This window comes from Poeciliopsis prolifica, unplaced genomic scaffold, assembly GCF_027474105.1.
Source record: "Poeciliopsis prolifica strain line A6 unplaced genomic scaffold, Auburn_PproV2 SCAFFOLD067, whole genome shotgun sequence".
Classification (NCBI taxonomy): Eukaryota; Metazoa; Chordata; class Actinopteri; order Cyprinodontiformes; family Poeciliidae; genus Poeciliopsis; species Poeciliopsis prolifica.
Window position 1 is genome coordinate 1,516,275 of NW_026562442.1, and position 13,250 is coordinate 1,529,524.

At 37.2% G+C, this 13,250-nt stretch overlaps 1 protein-coding gene across 1 annotated transcript in view; it reads left to right on the plus strand.

Annotated features, from left to right (window-relative positions):
• Positions 1 to 13,250, plus strand: part of sema3c (sema domain, immunoglobulin domain (Ig), short basic domain, secreted, (semaphorin) 3C) — a 43,747-nt gene that overhangs the window by 17,198 nt on the left and 13,299 nt on the right. Inside the window, exons 3-10 of the mRNA XM_055020334.1 lie at positions 120 to 280; positions 823 to 885; positions 5,333 to 5,452; positions 8,282 to 8,372; positions 11,036 to 11,155; positions 11,234 to 11,376; positions 11,446 to 11,560; positions 12,602 to 12,671. Coding sequence (XP_054876309.1) covers positions 120 to 280; positions 823 to 885; positions 5,333 to 5,452; positions 8,282 to 8,372; positions 11,036 to 11,155; positions 11,234 to 11,376; positions 11,446 to 11,560; positions 12,602 to 12,671 — 883 coding nt within the window. The remainder of the gene's footprint in view (positions 1 to 119; positions 281 to 822; positions 886 to 5,332; positions 5,453 to 8,281; positions 8,373 to 11,035; positions 11,156 to 11,233; positions 11,377 to 11,445; positions 11,561 to 12,601; positions 12,672 to 13,250) is intronic.

Below are 13,250 nucleotides of genomic sequence, written 5' to 3' on the forward strand. Positions count from 1 at the left end.
AAGCCACAATATTAAGTCTTATCTCTTTTTTTATCTGTTTATTAGGAATTTACCTCAAAAGCTCCTTTTATCTCGGTTTATTTGAACATTTCTTTTAACATTTTCTTTGTTCCTTGCAGATCTGAAGGGATCGCAGTCGTTTGAACACTTCAGTATATCTGACAAGGCCATGGACTACAGGATCCTGCACATGGATGAGGACCAGGACAGGATGTATGTGGGCTGCAAGGACCATGTTCTCTCCATGGACCTCAACAACGTCACCCATGGCACACTTAAGGTCAGCAGATGGTTCGAGTTAACACACGAGGAAAACCGCTTCCTCTGCAGTCCGTAGCTTTCCTTCTTGTTACCCCAAAAACAAGACTCAAAAACAGGAAAAAAATATTTGCTACAATTGCTGCTGATTATAATAATTGTTGGTTATATGCAAATTGCCTTATATTTGCCATAATCTGTGCAATTTTAGGGTTATTTGGAAAAGCAGTGAAACTGCCAAAGTGCTCTTATAGCAAATTGTGAATCCCGTGAAGGAATTATCTTCCATGTAATTGACAGGCATGGAGTGGATAAACAGATGAGAAAGCATTTGGTTTTCCCCTGAGAGCCCCTCGCTGCATCCACTTCTTTTCCTCCAGTAAATTGCATGACATATTCATTTTTGCTTGACCTTTGAACCCTTTTCCGGCGTTGCAAACACATTCTCTGCAGGTGAAAGCTGTAATTACTCACACTGAGTTATGAAAATGCATTATTTCAAAACCACCAATTGTGTTTTTATTTCACAATCTTATGTGTTGCTGTGTTTTTTTTCACCTGCAGTTGTTTTGGCCTGCAAGTACAAGCAAAATACAAGAATGTCAAATGGCAGGAAAGGACTCTACAGTAAGTACCTCATGTTTACGTTTTTGTTTTTTAGGTTTGATAATATGAAGTGATGACAAATGCAACAAGTCAGAGAAAAAGATTGAGATTAACTCATGCAAAAATCCAAATTTTTCACTTTTAACTCTTTATTATTTAGGTTTAAGGTTTTGATATAAACTGTATGCAGATCCATTATTAAGAACTGGACACATTTTGTTTTGTATCCTTGACAAGCATTTGTGATATCTTAAAATAAATTCATAATTCTTCTTTTTTCTGAGAATGTTTGGTTATTTATTTGGAATTTGACATAAGTTGACAGACTTAAAATTAAAAGGGAAAAACATCAGAATTTTGATTTTAAAAAAGGGAGAAATTTGATTAAAAGTCAGAACTTTGAGATTGAATTCAGAACTCTGACTTTAATTTTGACTTTTTCATGTGAATACCCAAACATTTTTATGAGAACTTTTTGGGATTTTCACATAGATGGATACAGAAGTACAACTCTGAGTTAAAGAAGTCCAAATTTTGAGAGGAAAAAAGTCTTAATTATTTATTTTTTCTTCAGTTGCCCTAATCCTCCTCCGTTAGAATATTAACTTTATTTTTCCAGCACCGACTAGAAAGCATTTGTGTTTCTCTGGCACGATGGCCAAGATCAAAATCAAAGCTTTTGTCACCTGTTCCCAAATCTGTTCTCCCAAAATAAAGCCTCCCCACCCTGACAGATTCTTCTCCAGCATCTGTTAGCTTGTCCTGACTCCAAATACACTTGTAGCCAGCAGCAGATTTATGTCGAGGCACCAACTGGAGTCCCTGCTTGGTTCATCTTTTAATGAGCGAGCTGGAGGTAAACTGAAGCCTGTTGTAAATTAACCAGAGCTGACTGATGGACAGATTTCATTAGGCACTCTGGTTCTTGTTAGCTGCAACACGTTTTCTAATGAAATCATCCGGCGAGCCTCAGCAGACAGATTTCTCCTCTGCATCTTTCCTCCTTTAATTGGATTGTCCTCAAATGAGTGCAGCAGAGAACAGAAACAATGGTTTAGCTAAAAGAAGCACACATTTCAAACTAGTTTAATAAAGCAAATGGAAGCTTGACTTGTACAGCCAGGTTGTCATTTGCCGTTTCAAAAATAGAGGGAGAGCAGCTTCCAGTAAGTGAGTCGTTTGTGAGTAATCGCATGTGTGCTGCTGACACGCGCTCTCAAATATTCGGGTGAGCCGTCTCCACCCAGAGCCCCAGCTTCCTCTGTCAGTTTAATTTCTTAACACTTTCTACTGGTTTCATTTTCTGTTTGACTGTAATTCCTGCCTTCTTTGATCACTTTTCCTGTTACTGTCGCTGTTTTTTAGCTTTTTTCACTGCCATACATTTCATTTTCTCCCACCCACGGTCGACTGTCTCAGAGTCGTTGTTGCTTGTTCAACTTAAATTTCACCTCCTGTCTCTATAGTGCTGCGGAAAAAGGTTTCTTATCTTTCAGATATAAAAAATAAGACAAAAATAACTTGAATAAACACAAAAAAAATCTGTTTTTACATGAGGATTTCACTTATTAAGGGAAAAGATGCAATCTGAACCAACCTGACCATGTGGGGAAAATTGTTTTGGGTTTTCAAGGATGAACAGGATGTTTAACCCTGAAAAACCCAGACAAAAACAAAAAATTATAAAAAATTTAACAGATTTTTAACAGGTTTTCTAAAAGTTTATTGGTTTTGTTTCCCATCTGATCTTTATCTCGGATCGTAATGTTTTGCTTTTCACAATATTTTGCACCATTGCATGCAGATTTCTTGATTCCACAGTTGCAATAGTAATAATGCCTGAGCATGATTTGTACAATTTAACTCAATTTTTATAAAACGTCTTAAAACACAGTCAATTTGTGATTTAACAAAGACACATTTATGTTTTCAGGCATGGTCAGGTGGGTTTTGATCGCTTTTCTATCCAAGACTTTTGTGTTGTTTGCAGCAGAGGAAAAATCAAAACCAGCTCCAAAGGTTTTATAAATTTACTGCTTTCTCAGAAAACCTCAAACAAAACCCAACGTGATCGCATTGAATTCAGAGTGAAGGCGCTTGGGGGTCATGAGCGAAACGCGAGAGAAAAGTAGAACTTGATAAGGCTCCATGCATAAACGCTACTCTTTACTTCTGATCAGACACGACCGCAGGCTTTATGTGGTTCTGTGGAGATGAACGAGGGATGAAAGCGAAGGGAAAAGCAGGACGGACAGACAGACATAAACCAAATGGGGATGGATAACAGAAATGGGCGTGAGTCAGTGAAATATTCAGTTGCAGCTCACTAATGGCTCTCGGTGGATTTCTGCTCGCTGACCAAGATCTGCAGCAGCTGCCAATGCTGGAGTCCAAGTTCCTGACGACTCCCTGGATTCGTGTTCTTGTCCTCCCCCACTTTGCTCCGATCTCTTTCTCCACACGTTTTCTGCAAGCTTACGCTCAATTACCAACAAAGTTGATCACTCTCACTGCTACTGAGTTTGGTTAAGAGGCAACAACCCAGCAGTGGTTTTCATGTAGTTTCGTCTAAGCTTAGGGGGGCGTGCTATGATTTTATTGACTAAATGTAACATAATGCACATTTTAAAACAAACATGACGTGCAGTAATGGGACACAATATAAATGTGTGTTTTTCTGACTTATTTTGATAAACAACTTAAAAATGCAAGGAACTCTGTAAATGTCTGAGATGAAAGAGAGCAGAGAGAACAAGACAAGTTTTGTTGAAGTCATTTTAACTAAAAGATGCCAGACTAGATGATTGTCTGGTAAGGATGGTCTCACTTTTGAATTGATCCATTTTGTAACCATAGAGAAGTGTAGTAGCCTACTTTCAGCCAGCTGAGCTGAAGTGCACAGCACTAGCTAATGGTGAGCAGCTTTAAAACTCTTGAGCTTTTTCTGAAATGTCTTTTCATAGAAGCCTTAAGGAAGGATATGACACCATCCCTTCTGTTTGTGTTTGTTTGCATGTTTTGGGAAATAACCCTTTTCAGAAACTTCTAGAAACACAAATCAGCAGGCACTGCCCGTCACCTAGCAACCCCAGACAGTTACCTAGCAACCCAAGCTGAGCGCCAGCACATGTGGTCAGCTGGTTTTACCGCTGTGTGCGCTGTACAATGGCTGCTGGAAAGCACAAATGTTTTGTTGTTGACTTGCCACCCAGAAAGGACTTGCAGCATTCTTGTACGTTGTGCAGGAGGCTCTACTTCTGCTTTTCAAGGATAAAAATCTGATTTTCTAACAACAATATTGTGCAAAAAGTGTAACAAGCATGTTTTGTATAGACCATAGGCCACCTTAACCTGTTCACTTTTTAAACCTTACACCATGACGTCGGAAAGAGCCTACGCTTGTATCATTCAGTGAGTATCGCTGATCTTCTTTTTCCACTGGCCTCAATACCAGGGCGGTGAGCACTGCTGGGTTTATGTTATCATGAGCGAGTCATAACTGAGATAAGGTTGAAATACTGCCTCATGCGGAATATTATTCAGGAGCCATAAATGTGCAGTGAAAACGTCGTTCACCTTGTGTTTAAATTTGAAATAACATCCAAGAAAGAGACCGGATATCTGCTTGCTTTTTGTAAAAGGAAGCAGTGATGCGTTTGTGCTTTACTGTCATGTGTGATGAAGTGAATAAAAATTCTTAAAGAAGCTCTGGTGATGACAGAATTCATTTCAGTTAAAAGCCCCAGTGGGAACCTTGGTAATAGCAACATTACTTTATGCTAAGATTAAAACAAGGCCCCATTCAGAGGAACCGAGACCTGCAGCGAATATGCTTCAATGTTTTTGAAAGAAACCCCTGAGATCATGTAGACAAGAACCTTTTTGTTTCAAAAAGATTATTCCTTCAGATTGTCCAAAACGTTGTTTTTATAGACAACCACTGGGAGAGTAAATAGTATTTTTTATTTTACTTTGTCCCAGCAGAAACTTTTGTATTTAACATCTGTTAAAAATATTGCAGAATATTCCCCTTTATTCAGACACTAGAGATGAGAAACATCTGAGTAAAATACAAAAATATGCATATCGGTCACTTTTGTTTTTAATTTACTGAACTTTCATTTCAGTAAATTAAAAATAATCAATTTAAAAATAATCTATAATCCTGTATAAACCAGGATTATAGAAAAATAGTTTGAAAAAAATGTGTAGGATCCTTTTTTTTCAGTCTATTTCATTGGCTTACTTTCATGCCAAGTTTTGCCACAAGGGTAAAGCAGCAATTTAACAGCGACATTTAAATCCAGAATTTGATTTATGAGAGGAAAAAAAACATTTAATTTAGCTCCTCATATTTTGGAAGGTGTTTAAGTGTATTTCCTTCATAATAAAGTCATTATTTTCAGCTTGGAAAGTTGTAAGAAATGCTTTCATGTTTGACTTTTTTGTTTTTTGTCTCACTTTCCAGCACGGCTGTGGGAATTTTGTCCGTGTGGTGCAGCCTTACAACAGAACTCATCTGTTTATGTGTGGCAGTGGAGCCTACAGCCCCGTCTGTGTGTACATCAACAGAGGCCGGAGACCAGAGGTGGGTTCAAAATGATGGATTCTCTTCATTATGGAAATAAACTAGTCAACCGCAGCTGAGAGCGAAAAAGCACTGGCTATTAAGAATACCCTTCCAGACTTTTGGCTGTGGAATAACACTACATCTGGAGCTGGAGGAATTGTTTGACAACTAGTGCATTTCAAATTGCTATAATCACATCACTGCATTAGCAAAGTTAAGCATTGCCGTATGTTTTTAGCAAAGTATTTGATTTCATAACTGCATATGTGTCAAGTTTCCATGTTGTCAGTTTGATGCTGCGTGAGATAAGGGAGTAGAAGAAGAAACTGGAGGTCTGCGCTTTTCTCGTCACTCGTATCCAACCAGCAGAAAAGACAGGGAAGCCCTGCAGCAGAAAAGTCCTCACTCTGTGTTCCCATTGACCGTGTAATTGTGCAACTTGACATTTTGAAAATAAATCGCTTAATGGAAATGCGCCAGTTAGGAAAAAACTCCCTGAAAAGTTTTGTGCTCTGTGGCATAGCGCCATTGCAAACAGAAAAAAAATTTAATTTCTGCCAGATTGTCAGAAATTTTATTTTTTTAAAGAGGATTTTTTTTTTCCAAAAATATTCCCTTTTGAAACTCAATATTGTTCACTATTTTTCTACAAAATTTTTAAGATTAATCACAAAATTTAAAGTTTTTTTTTTATTTTTTAGCAATTTTTGAAAATGTATCAATTTTTGAACATTTTTTGTCATAAATGTACTCCTCCTTTTTTCTGCCCACAATATCCAGTTGTAATTTTTGGGCTGAATCAAAAAATTGTTTATCCCGCGAAACTGCAGTAGCAACACTTTTTTTGCGACATGATCAACATCTGGATGTCGCCGCTGGCTCAAGCCACGAAGAAGAAAAAGAAGAAGAAAGTTGCAAAATTGTGTTTTTTGACATTCACGGAATATTGACAATGTTTTTCCCACATTTGTAATGGAAACAAACATTCGCCCACGAAGCGCTGCCAAACGTTAATAAGGAGTGAAAACCAAACTTTCTCTGCACTCTGAGCCTTTTGTCATTTGTGCTTTTGTTTGAAAGCCAGTCTGCTCTGTTCTCCAGCTCGTAGCTTAATCATGTCGCTGCCTCGTGAAACGAGATCTGCTGAGCATGAAAAGTCGCTCTAGCGGAAAGTTCAGAGCTGTCCGCCTGGTCGTTTGTTTCTTGACGGCGTCCCAGCTTGTTGTGGTGTTTTGAAATTCAATATAATGGAGATGACAAGTTGTTTGACAGCTTGACAAATAATTAACTTTTTTTTTTAGTTAGATTCATTCATTCAAAATCTAATTATCTAGTGTTTCCTTCACCCCTAATTAACTCTGGCGTCTATAGTGTCTGAAATCAACATGTAATTCCAATAATCTTGCATTAAACAATGGCATAAAAATCCTTTTTATTCATCTCACTTTGTTTACTTGACATTATAATGAGGGTTGTGACAATATAATAGCTTAAAACTGAGAAATGTGACACCATTTGTCTCAAAGCGTTTCAGTGAAGCATTGGGGCTCATATTTTTAGTTCTTAAGAACAGAGAAACACTTTAAAATGAAGCAATCAGAGTTCAAACTCTGCATGTATTGGCAACTAAAATCTTGTTTTTTCAAGCTAATTTGAGTGTCTGAGAACATTTGAGTCAACTTTAGCCAATTAAAATGTCTTTTATATGGGCAGTATGTAAATTAGACTTCTTTTCTTTAGCTTTACGTTTTATTTCTTCATCAAAAATAGAGTTGTTGTGATGACTTCCTGAAGGCATAGCTACAGAAAGACCCCATTTAAATCAAATATCCATTCATATTTGATCTAAATAGCATTGTTTCCAACAACTGAATGAATTACAATAAAGTTTATGGGTGTCTGAAAAATACTGTAACAGCATATTGACTTGATAAAGCAATAGGGGAAAAAAACAGATATGTATAGTTTTCCAAATTGGATGCAAAAAGTAACATTTGAGAGCAAATCAAAGCAATGTCTCTTTTTATGGTCACTGAAAACTTATACAAAAACGAAACCAAACTTTAAGAAGGACTGAGACTAAAGTCGTGTATCATAACTAAAAATCTCTTTAATCCTCCTTACGCAGCTTCAAACATAACCTCAAATGACAACATGCTTCATAATATTTTACAGATATAACTATCACATCTGTTCACAGCTTGTAGTCCCACTTTACCTTTTTTCTTCAAGCCAACAACTGGGAGAGAAAACTTTGCACTAAGTGGTCAGTTCAAGGTGTTAAATATGACTCTTTGTCTTTATAGGGTGTCATATTATAAATTCACATGAAAAAGATGGTAGAATTTATTATTTTACCTCTAAAATCTTTCAGCAATCAAACATCCAGGTCAAGTCCCGATAGATGAGTAAAACATTTAGCAGGAGTCGTTTTAAATCTCCATTCCAGGAATCTGCCAGCTGCACTGCGTCCACCTCCACAAGCTTTTGGCAAACGCACACATTTTCCTGGATTAATACTTCCTAACTGATGTCATCCAGCGAGCCGCATCCTAATGGATGGGACAGGAAGTGCTATCATTCACCCAGGCCGAGCCTCTGCCGCTAGCAGGGTGTTGGAAAGATGGCCGCCCAACACATCAGCAGGGAAATTCCTTGTCTGCACAAAAAGTGGAATGTTATTTTCATGTCCCTCATGGGCCGGTTAAGGTAAACTGACGAAGGTCTGGGTCTCTGTCTGTTATTTAAACCAAATGCAAGGAAAATCTGGCTTCTTTCTGACGTTAGCAAAGCCATTGCAGAAAAATCCTGTCAAATTTTCTGTCTTTTTCTGTCACTTTGCAAAAGGAACAAGTGTTTCATGTCGACTCGGAGACGGAATCGGGAAAAGGGAGGTGCTCCTTCAACCCTCAAGTCAACACCGTCTCTGTCATGATCAGTAGGTGCTTCTCCTCATCCTCATTTCATTATCTTCCATTGATGTCAATACAAAAAGTGATCAGTTTCGCCTGCGGGAGGTTAACGGCTTGTCAGGAATTTGCTTGTGTTGCTTTTCAGACAGATGGGATAAACAGCAGAAATGCTGATGTCAGACATCAGGCATTAAAATGTTCTTCAAAGCAGCAGCTACTCTGAAAACAACCTCGTTTGTTTTGAATTAGACTCCTAAATAAATAAAATGTTCATAATACATCTGAACTGAAGTAAATTATTCAGAATTATCTCATTAATTGGTTACATTGTTCTCGTTTTCTTCAGAATTTTTATATTGGTTAAATATTTCCAATCAGTTTTCTGTCCTCTGCAGCAAAACACCTCCACAGCATGATGCTGCCACCTCCATGCTTCACATTATGATGGATTTCTCAGACTTCGTCATTTGGAGAGAAAAATATAAAGAGGCCATTATGACTTAATAGATCAAACATTGTTTAATCAGACAAGAAAATAATTTAATCTGTTTTTAATAACTTTTGATTAGTGCAGGACAATTTTCACTGTAGATAATGAATCTTGCCGCCTTAATTTAGCCTCTTTGTGAGGTTTTGTTTGGTTTTTTTTGCACATTTTCATGATTAGGTCATAAAATATGTCCTTGTTGTTTATATTTGTTGTCTTTGGCACCTTCAGACATCAGAAAATTGCAACAAGTGAGATTTGAGGAAGCCCACACTTCTCTTCTTGAAATATTTTAGGTTTTTTTTAGACTTTATTCCCTCAGTGTCACACAGTAAAGCTGTACATTTCAAGTGTTTACTTAAAATACATCCACAAAGTGTTAAAATACAGGAAAAGTCAGTTCAGTTTGATAAAATGTTGAACAGTGGCACAATATGTACATAAATATGTGGTTTCAATCTTTTATAAACTTCACATTTATTTAATTTGTTTGGGCCAGCAACAAACACAAAACCAAACATGAGTTTAGTTTTAATATTCAAAATTGTAACAGAAGTTTGTAACCAAAGAGAAAAACTCAGCAGATGTAATGACTCAAAAACAATCTGCTGTCTGTTTGTGTTAAATTCTGTGATTTTGGCCGACTGATTTGTCCAATTTGTAAATGTTTCTGTAAACTTTTCATGAGGAATTGAGTTTTTTTTTTTAAATAATTTCCTTATTTATTAAATTATTTCCTCCAAAATGTGTATAAACAAGTGATTCTAGTGCTACATTTATATTTTTACAATGTTTTCAACCATTTTGATATTTTTTTGTTTTGTTTGTTTGTTTTTGCTTTCCTAACTTGAAGTTCCAACCAAACACTTACAGTCCTTGGAGTTGATGTCTTTTTCATGTTGAACTCATCAAGTCCTTTGATCTGATTGGTCGAGGGGTATTGGGTTGCGTTTTAGGCGACACTTTGCACCCTAGCTCGGCTTTCCGACACCTGAGCGTTGCCGTGCCAGCAGCTTTTGGGCCAGGAGAGGAGCCTCACACGAAACGGCGATCCAGAGTGGAATAACCTGCAGGGCGAAGCAAACAAGGAAGGAAGGAAGGCAGAATATAACCAAGCTTCTGGTTTTAATTAGATCACTTTTTAATTTGTTAATCAGCAGGTTTTAGACCCTCTGTGAGCGTCGACATGCCGCCGGCATCAAAGCTTTTTTAGCAAACCCAGCTTGTGTGTGAGGTTTAATCATTGCCTTGCAAAATATCCAAACAAACTGAGCTTTTTTTTCATGCTATAATTTCAAACTTTCCCCTATTTTGAGATTTTACATGATGTGCATTTTTATGAAAGTTTTTTTGCACTTTTTGGGATTTTATGCCTTTTCAGGTTTGAGAAAAAACTTGAATAGAGTGTCTAAACGGCACTAAATTCTCAATTGTGTTTGAATCTGGGTTTTGACTGGACCATTTCATGACCTAAATATGCTTTGATACTTGTCATTGTAACTCTGGCTGAATCAATCAATCAACAAGGCATTTCAAAGTACTTTACATCATATAAACACAAAAATACAAAGTTACAGAAGACACCACATAGTCAACTATTGAGAACATCAGTAAACATTACATTTAGCCAAGTGCCACCAATACACATCAGATACTGTGATTAATATTTAATTTATGGCTCAAAATAAACTCTAGTTACATAGGTTTTTATTTAAAGGAAGTCAGAGTTTCAGTTGTTTTGCAGTTTTCTGGAGGATTGATCCAGATTTGTGGTGCATAGAAGCTGAATGCTGCTTCTATGCTGAAACGATAGGAACAATCTTAAACCTGAATCGCTCTAATAACCTCCTGTATCTGTGTAGTCTGAGAAAATTTCATTTAAAAGCATATCTATGCAATTAGTTTTCTGGTGTGTAGATTTTAAAAAGCAGACTGTTTTTAGAAAAGACTGCTACTAAAAACAGTTTTTAGAAGCAGCAGAAACTGAAATTAACGAGATTTCTTTTTAAAATGTTCCTCTTTCCTTCACTGGTTTGTGTTCATGTCCTTCATAAAAGGCCAAACTTACAGGCTGAAAATGTGTTTTTCTGCATACTGAAGTTATTTTGGCCAAAAGAAATGTTGGATTGCTTGTCATGATAGAAAATATTGTCTTTATTATTCAACTTGTTAGAATAACCTGGTGCCTCTGCGTTGCTGCAGATCAGGAGCTGTTCTCAGGCATGTACATCGACTTTATGGGGACAGATGCTGCCATCTTCAGGAGCCTGACCAAGAGAAATGCAGTGCGAACAGATCAGCATAACTCCAAGTGGCTCAGTGGTGAGAAAACTCAAACAAGAGTTTGACTTTAATTATTGAGTTAAATAATAGAAATCCCTGTAATTCTGTTTTGTTCAGAGCCAGTTTTCATTGATGCCCAGCTCATTCCAGACGGAACTGACCCAAACGACGCCAAGTTGTATTTTTTCTTCCGCGAGAGGTTAACGGATAACGACGGGAACACTAAAAACATCCACACCATGGTGGCCAGAGTGTGTCCTGTAAGTATCTGAGTAAATCCACTCTTTAATTCGCGGGTCGCAGTTTCCATCTGCAGCTTTTGTCTGCAGAACGACACCGGAGGGCAGCGCAGCCTCGTCAACAAGTGGACCACCTTCCTGAAAGCCAGGATGGTGTGTTCGGTTCTGGAGGACGACGGCACCGAAACACACTTTGATGAACTCGGTTGGTGAAAATGACGTTTTATGTTCTGTAGTTAGATCTGTCGCTCTCACAAACCTCATGTTTTCATGCACACTGCAAAAAAAAAAAATCAACATCACCAAACATCTTTAGTCTAATTTCTAATGCAAATATTTTTAGACATTTGAAACAAGACAACACTAACGTAAAAGTAATTTTCTAACAAAATATAATATTGATAAAATAGAATTAGTTCCTCTGGTAAGTGAAAAAAATCTGCTAGTGAAATTAGTACTTTTACTCACTATTAGTGAATTATTGACTCAAAAAAGCTCCTGCTCTGCAAAAATACAAAATCTTATCAAATATTTTTGGTTTAGTTTCTAGTGCAAAAATTTCAGGAGATAAAACCTACTTGCAAATACATTTTCAGCAAGATACAGGACCTTTTTTGGAGCCAGTAATTTTTTTATATTGGTAAAAAAGTTCTAGTTTTATTGTCAGAATATTAAAGTTGTGATTAGTGAAATGATCTGCTGATAGAACTAGTAGATTTTCATCAATATTAAGGAATTGTTTACTTAAAACAAGCTTCTATATCTTGCTGAGAAATTGCTTGCAAGTTAGTTTTGTTCCATTTGCAGATAACTAGAAACTAGACCATAATTACTTGAAAAAAATATATTTTTTCAGTGTGTATTTTGCTGAAAAGCCAGTTTTGTCTTATTTCAATTTAGTGTTTTTGCAGTTGGGCACACTCCAACATATTTTGAGTCCGCCAAAAGCCGAATCCGTCATCATTTTAAACACTCTTGCCTTAACAGTTTAAAGTTTCCCAGCGGCTCGTTTTTCCATAAACATCCCACCGACCATCTGATGTTTAACCTGGATTCTGATTTAAGATCGTCATATTTGTGAACAATTTTGCCTTTGCTGACCTTGTTCTTATTTTCTGAGCACACCAGCGTTTCCCTTCCTGTCGAGACAGAAAGCCTTTCACTGACTCGTGCATCCAGAACTTGTCGGAGACTTGAAGGGCGAGGAGGAAAACTTTTGGGAATCTTCCTCTGTTTGTCCTTACAGAGAGCGTATTTTTGCTGGAGACGGATCAGCCCAAAGGCTTGCTGCTGTTTGGAGTCTTCACATCCACAAGGTGAGGCTGATGCAGCCAACTGTAACATTTCTGTTCATCACTGCGTGGAGAACTAGAGGAAGGCCTTTCTTCCATCGCATCGCATTTTGCATATTTGGACATGTCCTGGTTTTGCTAAGACTTGCTCATGTCATGCTCTCTTATAAGGTTTCCACAGCGTTTGAAAAAGAAAAAAGTACCACAGCATAATAATCTTCTACTTTACTACAATTCTAGCAAGAATTTTAATTGTTTTTCTTTTCAGTTGCCCTAATCTTCCGTGAGTACAGAAATCGATTATAAATCCTGGAAACTAAGAAAGTCACTTAATTTTTTCTGTACATAAAGTTGATGCTTTTTAAATTGAAACATTAGTTAAAGTCAGTAAGTTAAGTGTCAAACTCAAGGCCCGGGGGCCAAACCTGGCCCACCGTAACTATTTATGTGGTCCTTTGGACTGCAGGGGAATGCATAAATAAAACCTTCAACATAATAGTTGTGTACTTAAATTTTCATCACAGAACATCTAAAGATTCCCACACTTTTTTACACGGATACTTGAGTTGTGAGTTTACTGCAAATTTTCCACCAAAGTGGTTA